Source organism: Drosophila guanche, unplaced genomic scaffold (assembly GCF_900245975.1).
Source record: "Drosophila guanche unplaced genomic scaffold, DGUA_6, whole genome shotgun sequence".
NCBI classification, from domain to species: Eukaryota; Metazoa; Arthropoda; class Insecta; order Diptera; family Drosophilidae; genus Drosophila; species Drosophila guanche.
Genome location: NW_022995750.1, coordinates 4,317,467 through 4,333,079, shown reverse-complemented (window position 1 = coordinate 4,333,079; position 15,613 = coordinate 4,317,467). Strand labels below are relative to the sequence as shown.

The following is a 15,613-nucleotide window of genomic DNA, read 5'->3' as shown; positions in this document are numbered from 1 at the left end:
CGGCTTTGGCTAATAAATAAGAAAATGCTTGTGAACAGTTACAGGTTCGTGCAACTATCGCAGAGCGCCGTGTAGTAGCACGGCCCCACCCCTCACACATTCAAAACCGATTTGTTTTTCCAACACGTGCACTCGCGGATTTTGTTTGCAATGGGGAAAATACGGAAAATAAAGACACACACCCCCGCCGGAGTAGGACTGGACGCCTCCCTCATGAATGGCCAGGACATTGACAGCGAGGAGGAGAGCTGCGGACCCATTGAAGCGATAAGTGTGCACCTCCAACGACCGGATGTCGAGGAAAAGCTGAACGGACTGCATTCGTTCGCGGTGCTGGCCCTGCGCAAGGAAAAGGTGCAGGAAATCTGTCAAAGTGACTTGGTCCGCATTGCCGCACCCATGCTGTGCGACAAGGACATGGCCATTCGCGACGCTGCCGCTGGAGCGCTGAGGAACCTTTCCGTTTTTGGCTCAGAGGTCTGCGATTTTCTAGTAGACAATGATATATTGACTGCCCTGCTGTCTCTGGTGGCGGGCTACGATCTTACGAAACCAGTGTGCTTCGAGTCGGAGCTGCATGCCGACATATTTCTGCAGGCCTCACACTTGCTGCGAAACCTCTGCGAGAGCTCCCCCACAGCCACAGAAGCCTTCAATCAGTCGAACTTTCTGAAGAATCTGCTGCTCTGCCTGGACTACCAGAAGTTTGGCCTGGAGATAGCCATTTCAGTGGCTCAGTTGGTGCTGGTGGTGTCCGAAAACAACTCCAGCTCGTGGAACCTCCTTGCAAATGCCACAATTCTGACAGAACTACTCAAGGTGACGGAGGGAAGCCACAGTTTGTTGTACCTGAGCGCTCTGGCGGCCGGAATTCTGTGCAATGTGCCCGCCTGCTCATCGGCCTACACGCGGGAGATCCTCAGCAGCCTGGACAAACTCCTAACGATCGACACGCAGGCGCAGCTGATGACCTGCAAGAATGAAATTAAAGACCTGAAGAGTAAAAACGAAGCGCCGGTGCTAGAAATCTCCATGGAGACGGAGGAAATGTCCGAAGCACAGAGCCAAAATCAGCCAAAACCCCAAAGTGAAGCGGATTCTGTGGTCAAGAATCTGGAGTATCTGTTGGATGCCCAACGTCTGGTGGCAGAAATCATCACCAACCTCGGATCGAGCGACGATCAATCGGGTTGGGGCTCGGACTCGGATCAGTCGGAGACCGAAAGTGTCGTCGATTTTGATATGAACGAACAGTCGGCGGACAATGATGCGGGTGCCCTGCCGCTGAATTTCGTGGAAACCATCCTACAGAACAATGTGGTGCAGAAGTTGTGGCAGAAATCCCAACCCCTGGACCTCGCACTGGAGAAGCTGCTCTCGCAGCAGGAGAACATCCGCGAGAAGGTCTCGAAGATGCGCGTTTCCTATCTAATTTGCCTGCAAAATCTGTGCAACGTTCTGTCCGTGCATGATCTGGGTGGCTACAATGACATCTACAACATGTGGTTCCATCTCGGACAGCAGGCCTTCAAGGGCACAGAGGATGCCACGATAATGGAGGCCATTACCTCGCTAATGCGCTCCGCCTTGACGCTACTGAAGACGCGTAAGGATCTCTTCAGTCAAATAACCGAAAATGATTTAAACATGATCATTGAGAGCGCCCAAAAGGCCACAATTATGGACATTCGAGTCAATTGGAACCGCATGCTCGGCACACTGGGCTGCCTCTTATCGGAGGCGCTCGTCAAAGGCATTGTCCAGTTCCTGCTGAATTCCTGTGCACAGGAGGAAGATCTGTGGGCCCTATCCGAGGGACTCGATGCCTTGATGGACATCTTTGCTGACGACGATTGGCCGCAGATCATTGCCGATTTGAATATGTGCGAACGCATCCAAACCCTCGAAGAGCAGTTCAAATCAAAGTTCAGACAACAGCGACGTGACCTTAAGGAGCGACGACCCACCATTTACACGGTTAAATCGAATTTTTCACGTTTTGTATATTATTTAAACAAAAATTGTAAACAATAAAATTCATTTTGAACCAAAGAAATTGCCAATTACATGGATCATTTAAGGGATTAAACTCTAAGCCAGAATTCCTCTCAATTCGCAATGATTTCTGGTTGGAAAATGTCGCCGCTGGCACCTGTGCTGGTGTTCCTTCTCCTCTGGCTGGAACTGCCACTGGCATCTCCCTTAGGCATTGATTTTAAATCGCTTAATTACTGCGATACAAACCTCTGCCCCAAAGGAGGGAAACATGTGGCATGCAAGGCAAAGGAGAACGTGAGTATTCCCCCCACAAAACAAAGAGAATGTGCCACGTAGGCACTCATAATCGTTGTGGTCCATCAGATACTGGGCAAGAAATGCTCACTGGATGCTGAAATACTGCCAATCAATGGCCAGCTACAGGATGTCTTGGTGAATCGCATAAATGAGATGAGGGATAAGGTGGCACGTGGCGGTTTCAGTGGCCTAACAGCGGCTGCTAAAATGGCCACCATGTCTTGGGACCCGGAGCTGGCCTACCTGGCTGGCTTCAATGTGCTGGCGTGTTCGCCCCACCTCGATGAGTGCCGGAATACCCTGCAATATGCGAACGTCGGCCAGTCGGTGGCCTATCGTGGCCTCCTGTCGAAGCATCGTGGGATGCCGGAGATCATCTCCAATGCCATTGGCTTGTGGTTTCGTGAGCACGAAGTCACCACCATGGATGACATTTTGAATTACATTGGACCGCATTTTGGGTAAGATAATTCTTGGAATTACTGAAGGCTTAACCACTCGCTCACTTCCCCCCCACACATCGCAGCAAGCCCAGAGAGAACTTTGTACAAATGGTTGTCGACAATTGCAATCGTGTGGGCTGTGCCGTTGTCCAACAGAGCAAGAACGGCTGGCTCCAGACCTATCTGACCTGCAACTATGCCTTCGCCCCTAAGTTGGGTCAACCTATTTACAACAGCAGCAAGATTCCTGGCGCAGAATGTCAGTCTGGACACAATCCCACCTACAAGAACCTCTGCTCTGTCAATGAAGTTTACATGAGGAATGTAATACCACCGCGTCTCCTGCCTGACAAAGAGCCTCCCGCAGCTGAAGAAACGGAACCTGAATCAGAGTCCTCCTCTTTTAATGAATCTGATGTGGAGCCTTACTCCCCAGAACCACATGACTTTGAGCCATTTAAACATCCAAAATATAAGAAAATACCAAATGGCCAAGAGGCAACTGTAGGAGCAGGAGAAGCACAGACAACTGCAGCTGCAGGCGGAGGAGAAAAGACAACTGTAGCAGAGGGAGGCGCAGAGACAACTGCAGCAGCAGGAGGAGTCACAACAGAATCGCCAGGAGGAATCACAACTGCGGCAGTAGAAGGAGAAATGACAACTGCTGCAGCAGCAGAAGGCGCAGAGACAACTGCAGTAGCAGGTGAGGCAGAGACAACTGCACCAGCTTCTGGTGGAGTAACAGAAGCACCAGCAGCACGACGCAGATCTGTCAAAAGGCGAAGTCCTCCACTCCGTCAGAGAACCAAAGTTCATCCAAAAAAAAGGCAAAAGGCACGAACCAATAAAGGGAATAAAGGTGGACATAAGACTCGTACCGCCAATCGACGAAGAAGCAAAATCCAACGCAGAGACGGGGATGGGGAAACCACTGTAGCAGCTGAGGGCGCGACAACAGTTGGAGAAGCAGGAGCAGCCGATGGTGCAGCAACCACCGCAGCAGGAGGAGAAGCTAACACTGAAGAAGGAGGAACCACTGCAGCAGGAGCAGAAGTAGGAGGAGAAACAACTGCAGCTGGAGAACTTATATCTGCGGCAGGAGCAACCAGTTTAGCTGGAGGAGAACCTGCCACTGAGGCAGGAGCAACTACTGAGGGTGAAGGAGCAACCACTGTGGCAGGCGTAACCACCGTAGCAGGAGTAACTGCTGCAGGAGGAGCTCTATTAGGAGCAACCACTGTTGGTGGAATAGAACTTACCACCGCACCAGGAGACACACCTGTAGGCGGAGCCACCACTGTAGCAGGAGCCACCACTGTAGCAGGAGACACACCTGTAGCAGGAGCCACCACTGCAGCAGGAGCCGCCACTGTAGCAGGAGGAGCAACCACTTTAGGAGGAGGTGAACTTATCACTGTAGCTGAAGCAACCACTCCAGGTGTCGGAGAACTTTCCACCGTACTCGGAGTAACCACCGTAGGTGGAGGAGTAGCCACAGTGGGAGTGCAGGCAAATGTACAGCAGCAGATTCCTCCGCTCCCTGGAGGTCAACCTCCACCAGAAAATGCTGTATCTGAAAAAGATAATATTGACGATTCCTATGCTTTGGAGGAAACGGAAGATGAAGTTAAAGCAGCAGAGAAAATGGAAAAGGCCAACGATGGGGAGGCAATAGAGGATAGAACTGTAATTCAAAGAAAGTTTGCACGATTTCTGGCCATGGTACAGAAGGCAAAGGTGCTCAATAAGCGTGGCAAGGTTATGATCGTGACCACAAACCATGAGGTGGAGTACAACAGCAGGAAGATGCGAGAACGATCGGCTAGAAGGAGAGCCGCGAGACGTCTGCAAAAACGAACTCGAGCAATCGACAGAGCCCGTCGTATGCGTAGGAGCCGCAGCAGGCGACATCGTTCCAAATCGGATTCGGGCTACTCTAGCTACCAAAACCAACTCAGGAAAAACAATCCACGTAGTCGTCGTCGTCAGCATGCCAAAACCAGATCCAAAGGCGATGCACGCTGGAATTTTGTGGGCTGAGTGGCTGCACGCATTGCAGATGCGATTTCAGAGCCTCCATTTTCATGAATGAATCCGAAGTTAAAGTAAAGGGAAATGGTGTCCACTGCATAAAATATTGCAACTTTCTTTTGGGATAAATTATTATTTTCTTGGAATTATTATTATATTTTCTACAACTTTTGCAACTGCATCGTTTTCCATATGTCATGCATGCGCATTCGACCCTCGCGCAAATGATTCATCAGGGCATCGACGCCTGCTTGGATGGGTGTGGCAGACCGCATTGTGCCACTGCTGCTTCTCGTACACATGGCCAGATGTCTTTGGTAACGCCTCTGGCTCTTGTATGACTTCTGGCAGTGATCGCAGTGGAGTGCCTCGCCATCGTCGGAGGCTTCTTCGTCTTCTTGCTTTTCTCCCTTGACCGAATACCGATTGTGGTTTGGGCTTTGGCTTTTGGGCTCTGTCTTTATGAGCAGCTGCGTCTTGTTCTTGCGCTGCAGCTCCGTCTGGTGATTGTAGCGTATGTGATTGAACATTTTGGACATACTTGTCTTGGTGCGATGGCAAATGGTGCACTTGAGATACGAGCGGTAGGGCATATGCTTGAAGAAATGCTTCTGCAGTTCGGATCTCTTGGTGCTGGGCTGGATCTCCTGGCACTGCAGGCACTTGCTCTTGCGTCCAGGCTCCAGGATCTTAAAGCTATTCTCAATGAAGTGCTCAAAGTCGTGCTTCTCGAACACATGCTCTCGCCACACATCCATTGAATGGACCTCTTTGCCGCACTTGGGACACAAAAAGGATAAGAGTTTCATCAGGCCATTGGTGGAGACCTCCGTATCGGAGTCCCGAGTGGGACTGGTCGACATTCGTCGCCGTTTTACGTTGCTTGCACTGAAAGAAGTTTCCGGGTCTGTGTGCATATCCTTCTTTAGCTGCGCAACCTCATCCTTGCCCAGAGCGTCGATCTCAATGATGACCATCTCTTGGTTCTTCTCATCCTTCTCTTCGGCTGCAGCGGCATCGGGATCATCGAAAAACTCCTTGCAAAGTGCATCCAAATCGGCCTCATACTTGGGCTTCTGTTCCTCCTCCTTGCGCACAATATCCTCGTACGCCGTGAGGCATCTGTCGAGGTTTACTTCGCTTACATTCGGCTTGGCCTGGGAGGATTTGTCCTCATCTGCCTGCAGATCAATGTCCATTAGGGCCTTTTGCAGCAGATCGTTGCGCTTGCGACCAGTGCCTGGCGGACGGCCGCGACGTTTCGGTGTCACTCGCTCGGACGCTGCCTGTAACGCAGTCGGCGTCGCCTTGTGGTTCTGAGTTCTCTTCATTTGTCGCAGCTTCGTCTCGTACTTCTCAATCTCGCGCATGTGTGTGTCCAGCAAGTGGCCATTGAGTGCCCGTCTCCGGGTGTATGCCATGCGGCAGTGCACACAGCGATATGTCTCGCTGTGCTCCAAGTGCATGAAATAATGATACTGCAGCAGGGCGATTGTCTTGTGTGCATTCTCCACCCACTTGAAGCAGATCTGGCATTCATGGTAGCGCTCATCGATTTGTATAAAGTTAAAGTCCGTATAGGTCTTCTTCAGATAGTCATGTTTCTGCAAAAGAATCACATTAGAATGGGACCATGGCACCAGGACGGACGGAACTCACTGTATTCAAATGCTGACGCCACTCCGCCTGTGTCCGGAAGGCTTTTCCGCACTCGGGGCATATGTACACCATGTGCGCCTCCAGGCGGGCATTCAATCTGCTCTGTTCATCCGTCAGCATCACACTTCGCGACATTTTTCAATTAAATTCCTTGAAATTCAATCAAAACAAAATTTAAAGCACAAAATGTACATCAAACATCAAATGTATGGCGATACTCCGATGTCGATAGCAGTCCGTGCCTATCGAAGTGCATCACTATTTCTGCAGGCAATCTGCCCATCGCTAGTTCTGCAATGAATTCATAATTTTTAAGTAAAACACACGCAAATATTTAATTTTTAAGCATAAAGTAGTAGTAGTAAAATCACGTAATATCAAAATTATCATGACAAGTGTATCCAAGTCCACAGTAAGCAAAACAACCCTTCTTTTTGGTTGATTCTTCCACTACACCCACTACCATTTCATGAGCAGCCAAGCAGCACCACTGCCAGTGGCAGCAGCAGCAGTAGCTCCACGTCTGCAGCGGCTGCCTCAGCATCGTCAAATGTCCAGGAGTTTAAAATTAGGGTGCCCAAGATGCGAAAGAAGCACCATGTGATGCGTTTCAATGCCACACTGAATGTAGATTTTGCACAATGGCGAAATGTCAAACTGGAGAGGGAGAACAACATGAAGGAGTTCCGAGGCATGGACGAGGATCAGCCAAAGTTTGGCGCCGGCTCCGAGTACAATCGTGATCAACGCGAGGAGGCACGTCGCAAGAAGTTCGGCATCATAGCGCGCAAGTACAGGCCGGAGGCACAGCCCTGGATATTGAAGGTCGGCGGCAAGATGGGTAAAAAGTTCAAGGGCATTCGGGAGGGCGGCGTAGGTGAGAATGCAGCCTTCTATGTGTTCACCCATGCCCCGGATGGTGCCATCGAGGCGTATCCCCTGAATGAGTGGTACAATTTCCAACCCATTCAGCGGTACAAATCCCTCTCGGCGGAGGAGGCAGAGCAGGAGTTTGGCCGTCGGAAGAAGGTCATGAACTACTTCTCGCTTATGTTGCGCAAGAGGTTGCGTGGCGACGAGGAGGAAGAGCAGGATCCGGAGGAGGCTAAACTACTTAAGGCAGCGACCAAAAAGTCCAAAGAACTTAAAATCACCGACATGGATGAGTGGATCGATTCGGAGGATGAATCCGACTCCGAAGACGAGGAGGAGAAGAAGAAAAAGGAGCAGGAGGACAGCGACGATGGCAGCAAGGGCAAAGGGGGCAAGGGCAAAAAGGGTGCCGACAAAAAGAAGAAAAAACGCGATGTCGACGACGAGGCGTTCGAGGAGTCGGACGATGGGGATGAAGAGGGCCGGGAAAGGGACTACGACACAGAGTCCAGTGAAGAGTATGTTTTTATTGTCATTATCTTGTATATGACGGCCACTTGTTGACACACCTGTTGCCTCCTCCCTCCCCACAGTGAACCAGATCCGGAATCCAAGCTGGACAAGGACATGAAGGGCGTAGCCGAGGAGGATGCTCTTCGGAAGCTGCTCACCTCGGACGAGGAAGATGAGGATGAGAAGAAGTCGGATGAGTCGGACAAGGATGAGGCGGATGGCGAGAAAAAGAAGAAGGAAAAGAACAAAGACGAAGCATCCAAGGACAAGAAGAAGAAGAAGCCATCGAAGGATGACAAGAAGTCGAAGGCAAACGGCAGCGGTGGCGACTCTTCCACGGACTTTAGCACGGACAGCACAGACTCTGAGGATGATCTCAGCAATGGGCCGCCCAAGAAGAAGGTTGCCACCAAGGAAAAAGAAAAGGAGAAGGAAAAGGATAAGGAGAGTGCCGCCAGCAGCAAGCCATCGACCAGCAGCAACGCCAACAAATCGCGATCCTCCACTCCCACGCCAGCGAACAACGATGCCAGCAAACGCAAGATGAACAGCCTGCCCAGCGATCTGACCGGATCGGACACCAGCAACAGTCCCACCAGCACGCCAGCCAAACGGACCAAAAACGAGATCCAGACCTCGCTACCCACCTCCTTCTCTGGCAGCAAAGTGGAGTAAGTGCCACCCATCAATACCCTCGAAAGAATTATTGCTTAATTGTTTGTTCTCCCACAGGGACTATGGCATAACCGAGGAGGCGGTGCGTCGGTATCTCAAGCGCAAGCCCTTGACAGCCACCGAGTTGCTGACCAAGTTTAAGAACAAAAAGACTGGCGTCTCGAGCGATCGCCTTGTGGAGACTATGACGAAAATATTAAAGAAAATCAATCCCGTAAAGCACACCATCCAAGGAAAGATGTATTTGTGGATTAAATAGGCTGTAGATTATGTGATTGCAAGATTTGTGCATTTCAAGTAGCCATTAGATTTAAGATTAAATTGCCCTCAAATGTGGCCCCGCATGAATTTGATTTAGTTTTTGGTTTTTTAAATAAATCTATTAATGATCATTTAAATAAATATGCACTCTGCTGTGCATGTTTTTACATGCTAACTATACAGGAACTACACATTTCTTACATAAAAAAGCATATGCATGTAGTTATCAACAGAGACACCTGACGAGAAAATGTGCACGTTTGATGGTCCGTTTCGCAGTATTTTTTTTTACCGCTAGTGGATGCAGCAGCTATCCACTTGTTTACTTACACTCATAATTACCTGATGATGAATTCTATTTTTAAAACTACTAGCAAGCCTACAGAAAATTGATACATCAATCAGATAAAACTATTGTTTCAAGGCTGAGAGTCTTAGCTTGCTAAACATATAAAACAGAACATCAAAATCAGGGTATTTGTTTTTCATCCGTATTTTTACGGTATATTTTGAAAGTGAAAAGTTATATTTCCGTATATTTGTTTAAGTCAGACGGTATCTTTATAGTTTAATCACCGGTCACACTGGTGTGTGGAATGGTTAAAAAAAAATCCAATAATTAAAAAGTGCAGCAGTTTTGTATCCTGATTTTTCGATTGCCATGCTTTACAATTATCAGCGCCTGTGTCCTTGTTGAATATTACCAACGAATAGATCCTGTGCAGTGTGCTAGGGCAGCAGGAAAATAAAACGCAATTGTTTTGCGATGGCGACGAGTGCTAGCGACAAGAAGGCGAGCGAGTGCTGAGAGAGAAACGATTTGTTTGGTTGCAGAAATAAACCCCGAAGCAGCAAAACAGTGGCAGCCAAAATCAACAGAATTCCTGAACTAAACAATAACCGAGTGAGTTCTCTATGCGAGTGTACGTGAATAAAGGGCGAAATAAGACAGGAAATCAGCTCAGCTGCTTTGTTGTGGTATGGTGTTAATTAAGCAGCAAAACACACGCACACACGCGCAAACACATCCACCCACACATGCAGATATAGGAGGAGAGAGATACGCCTGACAAAAAAAAGCATAACAAAAGCCAGTGCATTAATTTGTTGTTAATAATTGAGCGTTTGAATCGGTTATTCCTTTTGTGGCCGCTCCCAACCCTTTTCACCTGTTGTCGCATTGCCACTACAGGTACATGGACAGATTTATTTATATGTATTGGTATGTAAAGTAAAACCTTGAATTCGCTTTGGTTCGTGCGATGTGCGCCTTGTAAAGTTCAAGGTATTCCCACCCATGCGTGAGTGTGTGTAGGTGGGGTGGGTTACGCGTGTGTGTCAGCCTTCGTGAGAAGTGGATTAACGAAAAAACGCTGTAACGCAAAAGCATTGTCCGATAAGTAACGTTAGCTTATCGATATGCCTATCGCTGCAAGGATAATCGATCGTGTGGGGTTTCTTGTGTAATGTGTGTGTGTGCTTGATGGGGGGCGGGGGGGGGGGGGGGGGGGGGGGGGGGGGGGGGGGGGGGGGGGGGGGGGGGGGGGGGGGACGGTTCCAATGTCAATAAGGGTATCCTAGGAATTGAGTTGGAAATTTATGAAATGGAAAATGGAATCCCTGCTGGAATACTAGGAATAACTCTAATACAGCTATCTGTTCTTTGCTTACCTTAAATGGAAATTAGCTATAAACAATAAATGTTTCCTTTTAGTGAAGTATCAGCTGTTTTCAGGCTACACAGCTGTTCGGCAAAAAAATTACCCAGCCGTTAACAGAACAACCCCCCCCTCCCCCCCCTCATGGTGCAATTAGAAATGAATCATCTCCCGTTTGAAATCTTATCGCACCCACGCGTCTCTCCGTTTCAATTACAGAACTCTCTCAGAACCACTGGCTGCCTATGTCCGTACGGCTATTTATTTATTTAATATTTGTTCATACAAAAAAAGTCACGTTCTCATTAATGTTTTTGCTGCTACTTCTGCTACGTCGTTTGTCTATCAATATTCTGTCCTCTTTTGTAGCGACATTTCTATACGACGATGTGCTGATGCCTGTGACGTTTTTCTTTATTTAATTATACATTTAATACATATTTGCGGCACATGTTAACAGAACTGCTTTTGATATTTTTCGTTGAAAAAATTCCACATTTTTTGTGTGATTGCATTCTTGAAGTCTATGAACTTTTGGGCAGTGGTCATTCATCATTCTGTGGGCCCAAGCCGACTGACACAGATCTGGAGCTACTTATCAAAGAAGTTTCAAAAAACTATGCCGCTATTCTTCAATTGATGGCAAATTGAGCTCAATCACGGTGCAAAGCAAAGCCACAGACAGTTCCGACGTCAGCGAAATGCACTGATTTTCTTACATAAGTTGCAAAATGCATTTTCATGGGTGTCTCGGTGTCCGCTGCCATCAGACACTTTCGGGGAACAGCTGTAAAGGCAAAGAAGTATACAATTTTGGTTATGTTTGTGGAATAATCAACACAACACGCATACGCATGCACAAAAATATAAAAATAACGATCACAAGCCGTTTATCTTATCAGCTGAGCTGTTTATTTGCCTTTGACTTGAGCTCGCATTATCCCTCGACTCATTTATAAACTCTGTTTCTTTTACAACTGTAGCACCAGTTCCAGTCTCTACCCTAAAAAAAATAGCAGCAGGCTGTGGCACACAGATGAGAGATGCGAATAGTGCGAATGGTAACAGCACAAAGCAGCAGCAGCAGCAGCAGCACGAGCAACAGCAGTGGAATCATTAAAGAGCAACAGCAATAACATCAGTGTAAGAGGAATAATTGTTCAGCCAAGAACCACAAGTTGCAGACAGCAACAGGAGCAGCAGCAGCAGCAGCAGCAGCATGCCCACAAGAAAGAGCTGCCAGGTACTGGCCCTGCTGGGTCTGTGTCTGGTCTGCCATGAGGCGGCTTTGGTCAGTGGACATGTGCTTGTCTATAGACGCATCTCAAATCAGGCAAGTATTTTATATTTTGTATGACAGAGCAATCAATACTCATTTTTTCATCTTGTTTTGCAGTTGATTGAGGAATTCAATGCTTTGCCAGCTCAATTTGGTCCTCTACTGCCGCCAAATGGTCTCAAGGTGTACGTGGTGCCTGCCATGCCCCAAGCGTATGGTTGTGAATTGCTGAGCAGGCCACCGCATTTGATTTACCCATCAGCGGCCAAATTTGTGGCACTGATATCACGCGGCGGTGGCTGCACCTTTGAGATAAAGGTGCGCATGGCACAGAATGCAAGCTACTCTGCTGTGATTGTCTACAATAACGAAGGAGATGATTTGGGTAAGCAAATCCATCGGGTAATCATTTGGACACCCTGTTGATTCTCTTACTAATTTGCAGAGCAAATGTCCGCCGATAATCAGTCGGGCATACACATACCCTCCGTCTTCGTTGGCCATACAACGGGCAAGGCTCTGGCCACATATTTCACGCCCGAGGTGGTGCTAATCATCAACGATGAGCTGCCCTTCAATATCAACACACAACTGATATTGCCCTTCTCCATACTGATTGGCCTCTGCTTTCTCATCATGGTAAGCGACTCTAGTCTGTAATATAGTTATCCCTATTTTCATGGATGTTTTTGTTCTGTTCTTTAGGTTATCTATATGATATACAAATGCATACGCGAACAGCGTCGTTTGCGTCGCCATCGACTGCCCAAGAGCATGCTGAAGAAGTTGCCTGTGCTGCGCTACACAAAGAACAATACGAACAATAAATATGATACCTGTGTGATCTGTCTGGATGAATTCGTTGAGGATGACAAGCTGCGTGTGCTGCCATGCTTCCATCGTAAGCGGAAGTCCCTCATTATTCCAGTAGAATAGATAATCGATTGATAATCAACAAAATTATCTTGCAGCCTATCACACACACTGCATTGATCCCTGGTTGACTGAAAATCGTCGCGTTTGTCCCATTTGCAAGCGCAAGGTTTTTACGAAAGGCGAAGAACGAGCAAGTCGGAATCGACAGCCTTCTTTGGATAGTGTCACCGACACGGATGATGATACAACGCCGCTGCTGCAACAGCAGCCAAATGGTGGCCGGCAGGGTGGTCAGGGTTCCGCCTCATCCGCTGCCAGTGCAGCAGCGGCCGGTAGTAGCTCCAGTGTGGCAACAACTGCTGCTGCAGCCACCACACGACATGGCACCTTTCGACGTGCTGACGCTGGCCGGAATCCATTTGAAGCGCAGGAGACTCAAAGCTCGGATGATGAGGATGGTGCGTAATTAGTGCTCTCTGATTGATTAGTCATTTAATTCTCTTTGTTTTGGTGACAGCCCTGCTGGACTATTCCTCACTTCCGGACACCTCATCGTCGCCCACTCGTGAGCGCATGAATCCCTTTGATCGTGCACCAAATTTGCCCGAACATCTCGCTCGACAGTTGAACGAAGAACGTCCCTCGATTTGGTCGCGCATTAATTTTGGGTATTGCTTATTTCTCATTGAGTTTTTTCGTGTGGCTTGAAGCTAATTCTGAATGTATTTTGGCAGCTTCCTGTTTCGTCGTCCGGCGATTTCAATTAGTGTGGCAGCACCGCCATATCTGGAGCACGTTGAGTCTGGTACTAATGCCACGATGGGGCTGCCCGCGACGACTGCAACGACAACAACGGGGGTAATTGCCATTGCCTCGCCCGCATCGAATAACATCCTTAATCCGAATTTAAGCGGCTCCTTCAAGGATGCTGAGGATATGCCACCGCATCGCTCCATCTACGAACCCATAGCAATCAATACGCCAGCGGCCAACGATTCAGCGTTCCTGCAAACGCCCACGCAGGGCGGCATAGGCGTGGCCGCATTGCCACACAGTGCTGCCGATCGTCAGTTTCTCATATGAGCGCAAGGAGTGGATGTCCCCGTACACTTAGTCGTTGTCGATCCCCAAAGAACAACCTTTTTGTTTTTAATCAAGAACAATTCGATTTGCTTCGCTTTCAAGAGAGAAAGAGAGAGCTGTGTGGCTACCAGCTGCTTTGTTTTAAACAATTAATAAATGTTTATTATTAAATATTAATAAATATGTAGGCCCTACCCCTCAGATCTTGTGTTGGCCTGTGAGTCCGTCACGCCCACAAAATACACAGACACACAAAACACACACACGTACATATACATATATATATATATGCGTATACAAATTGTGATTTATTTTATATACATTTTACAAACCTAATCCCACGATTGGCACACACCACAGAACCCGCCTACAAAATTTACCAAAAACAAAAAAAAACGCAAAAGATACCACCAGCTAAGATTTGATTTTTTTTTAGTCAAACAAACCTCCTCACACACACACAAACACAAACATACGAGTGCAACAGAGTGATTCATGGAATTAGTTTATAATTTTAATTTGAAACTAAACACACAAAAAAATGAAATTAAAGCTTAAACAATTTGATTAATGAACGATTGATGTGGCATTATATGGGCCTGTACATTGTATATTATTCTCGATTTAACTAATTTTAAGTTTACTATAAAAACAAACCAACAATATTTAAATTAAAACACCTCCCAAATGTTGCAAATGATTTTCCAGTTAGAAGAGGAGAGCGCGCGGCAGAGGAGTGAAACACACAATAAAATGTATGAATGTACGCTATGTTTCTTCTTTTAACAAATATGATCAAATTATATTTCAAGTTGCCACAAAATCCACTGAAAGTAGAGCATAAAACTAGTTTGTGATTATTTTAACCCAAAAAACAAAAACCCTTTAAAATGCAAAGGAAGTAAAAACGAAATTCAATTAGGGCATAGATGCGTTTGAAACAAAAAAAATACAATATATAAAGTATATTTAGAAATGCTGTGGCAGTGTAATTTAAATTTAATTTACATTCGAAGAAAAAAATAAACGTAATGGATATAAAAAATACATATGTCTGGGGATCTGTTTTACTTACCAAATGAGGGATGTAACGAAATAATTGGACCTCAAGCACTGCTACGAGAGAGCTCTAACAGAAGGCAGAGCAATATCTGGTATTTCAACTGTTTCTAAGCAGCTGCCTAAACGAAGCAACATCTGCTTTTTGAGGCTTTTGGCTAAGATTTTATAAGCAGCATTTATACCATCTATGGAACTAATAGAAAATGGGAGTTCATCGCTGTGAATACTCAAGGGCTTGAATATTACTTGTTAACACCTATTTTATATGTACTACAGAGCAAAGCTTGGCCAGATAAATTTCCTACATACATGCTTTAATTCTAAGGATGATGAATGAGTTATAACATCCTAAGAGAGGATACAATATATTTAAAACGTTGGAGTTCATGTATTCCACAATTATTGTGATTCGATCTCCATATGCGATTATTTCATAATGCGATGATGCCTTTATTAGCCACTACTTTAGCTCACATCAAGTTAAACTCACTTGTGGTGTCTATATTTGAGATATACGAGGAATGGCGTATCTTAATTTGTCGCTGTACATGAGCACTGGTAGCATTAATATCTCTATTATGTAAACTTTCACTCCACCATCAAGGCTCCAATCCGAAACTTTTTCACAAGCCCTGCTTCATACTTACACTACAGTACTTTGATCCCTCTATTAAACATCCATAATTAGACATACATAATTACACGAATGTTTTCCCACAACACAACACAACACGCGAACGGCAGTAATAGACAACTCATTTTGGATTCTTACGCATGTTATACGTATACATAGTATGTGCATACACACTCGTATATCTACATATCTGTATATTTATTTGTGGTTCTTTCAACTTTAATTATAGTCGTCCTTTTTTGTAGAAGAAGGACTCATTATACTTTGTGTG

General features: G+C 46.6%; 5 protein-coding genes across 6 annotated transcripts; 4 read left to right on the top strand and 1 right to left on the bottom strand.

Annotated features, from left to right (window-relative positions):
• Window positions 1–76: 76 nt before the first annotated feature.
• Window positions 77–2,051, top strand: LOC117585886 (HEAT repeat-containing protein 3). Its single transcript, XM_034275640.1, has one exon. It carries the CDS (start codon window positions 151–153, stop codon window positions 2,032–2,034), a length of 1,884 nt encoding a protein of 627 aa, XP_034131531.1. The 5' UTR covers window positions 77–150; the 3' UTR covers window positions 2,035–2,051.
• A 75-nt stretch (window positions 2,052–2,126) lies between these two features.
• Window positions 2,127–4,873, top strand: LOC117586049. The gene is made up of 3 exons (XM_034275893.1): window positions 2,127–2,292; window positions 2,362–2,756; window positions 2,822–4,873. Exons 1-3 carry the CDS (start codon window positions 2,137–2,139, stop codon window positions 4,776–4,778), a joined length of 2,508 nt encoding a protein of 835 aa, XP_034131784.1. The 5' UTR covers window positions 2,127–2,136; the 3' UTR covers window positions 4,779–4,873.
• A 21-nt stretch (window positions 4,874–4,894) lies between these two features.
• On the bottom strand, window positions 4,895–6,638 carry LOC117586052. The gene is made up of 2 exons (XM_034275895.1): window positions 6,429–6,638; window positions 4,895–6,373 (listed from the first exon to the last, which is right to left on the bottom strand). Exons 1-2 carry the CDS (start codon window positions 6,561–6,563, stop codon window positions 4,931–4,933), a joined length of 1,578 nt encoding a protein of 525 aa, XP_034131786.1. The 5' UTR covers window positions 6,564–6,638; the 3' UTR covers window positions 4,895–4,930.
• A 54-nt stretch (window positions 6,639–6,692) lies between these two features.
• On the top strand, window positions 6,693–8,837 carry LOC117586050 (general transcription factor IIF subunit 1). The gene is made up of 4 exons (XM_034275894.1): window positions 6,693–6,840; window positions 6,906–7,819; window positions 7,895–8,485; window positions 8,547–8,837. The coding sequence occupies exons 1-4, from the start codon at window positions 6,817–6,819 to the stop codon at window positions 8,746–8,748; spliced, it is 1,731 nt and encodes a 576-aa protein (XP_034131785.1). The 5' UTR covers window positions 6,693–6,816; the 3' UTR covers window positions 8,749–8,837.
• Window positions 8,838–9,327: 490 nt separating this feature from the next.
• On the top strand, window positions 9,328–14,548 carry LOC117586190 (E3 ubiquitin-protein ligase RNF13). Of its 2 annotated transcripts, none has more exons than XM_034276116.1 (8): window positions 9,328–9,654; window positions 11,392–11,741; window positions 11,805–12,072; window positions 12,133–12,326; window positions 12,393–12,588; window positions 12,659–13,021; window positions 13,081–13,231; window positions 13,298–14,548. In XM_034276116.1, exons 2-8 carry the CDS (start codon window positions 11,628–11,630, stop codon window positions 13,644–13,646), a joined length of 1,635 nt encoding a protein of 544 aa, XP_034132007.1. In that variant the 5' UTR covers window positions 9,328–9,654; window positions 11,392–11,627; the 3' UTR covers window positions 13,647–14,548. The 2 variants fall into 2 exon arrangements, with proteins under 2 accessions (XP_034132007.1, XP_034132008.1); XM_034276117.1 differs by having other exon boundaries at window positions 9,328–9,673.
• The last annotated feature ends 1,065 nt before the right edge of the window (window positions 14,549–15,613 follow it).

Bases quoted from the DNA above. Each gene is read 5' to 3' on its own strand.
- LOC117586050 (XM_034275894.1), top strand. From the start codon at position 6,817: ATGACAAGTGTATCCAAGTCCACA. The intron at 6,841-6,905 runs GTAAGCAAAACA...TTTCATGAGCAG, and splicing joins CAAGTGTATCCAAGTCCACA to CCAAGCAGCACCACTGCCAG. The intron at 8,486-8,546 runs GTAAGTGCCACC...GTTCTCCCACAG, and splicing joins TTCTCTGGCAGCAAAGTGGA to GGACTATGGCATAACCGAGG.
- LOC117586190 (XM_034276116.1), top strand. From the start codon at position 11,628: ATGCCCACAAGAAAGAGCTGCCAGGTACTGGCCCTGCTGGGTCTGTGT. The intron at 13,022-13,080 runs GTGCGTAATTAG...TTTTGGTGACAG, and splicing joins AAGCTCGGATGATGAGGATG to CCCTGCTGGACTATTCCTCA. The intron at 13,232-13,297 runs GTATTGCTTATT...GTATTTTGGCAG, and splicing joins TGGTCGCGCATTAATTTTGG to CTTCCTGTTTCGTCGTCCGG.
- LOC117585886 (XM_034275640.1), top strand. From the start codon at position 151: ATGGGGAAAATACGGAAAATAAAGACACACACCCCCGCCGGAGTAGGA.
- LOC117586052 (XM_034275895.1), bottom strand. From the start codon at position 6,563: ATGTCGCGAAGTGTGATGCTGACGGATGAACAGAGCAGATTGAATGCC. The intron at 6,374-6,428 runs GTGAGTTCCGTC...ATTCTTTTGCAG, and splicing joins GGCGTCAGCATTTGAATACA to AAACATGACTATCTGAAGAA.
- LOC117586049 (XM_034275893.1), top strand. From the start codon at position 2,137: ATGTCGCCGCTGGCACCTGTGCTGGTGTTCCTTCTCCTCTGGCTGGAA. The intron at 2,293-2,361 runs GTGAGTATTCCC...GTGGTCCATCAG, and splicing joins CATGCAAGGCAAAGGAGAAC to ATACTGGGCAAGAAATGCTC. The intron at 2,757-2,821 runs GTAAGATAATTC...CACACATCGCAG, and splicing joins TACATTGGACCGCATTTTGG to CAAGCCCAGAGAGAACTTTG.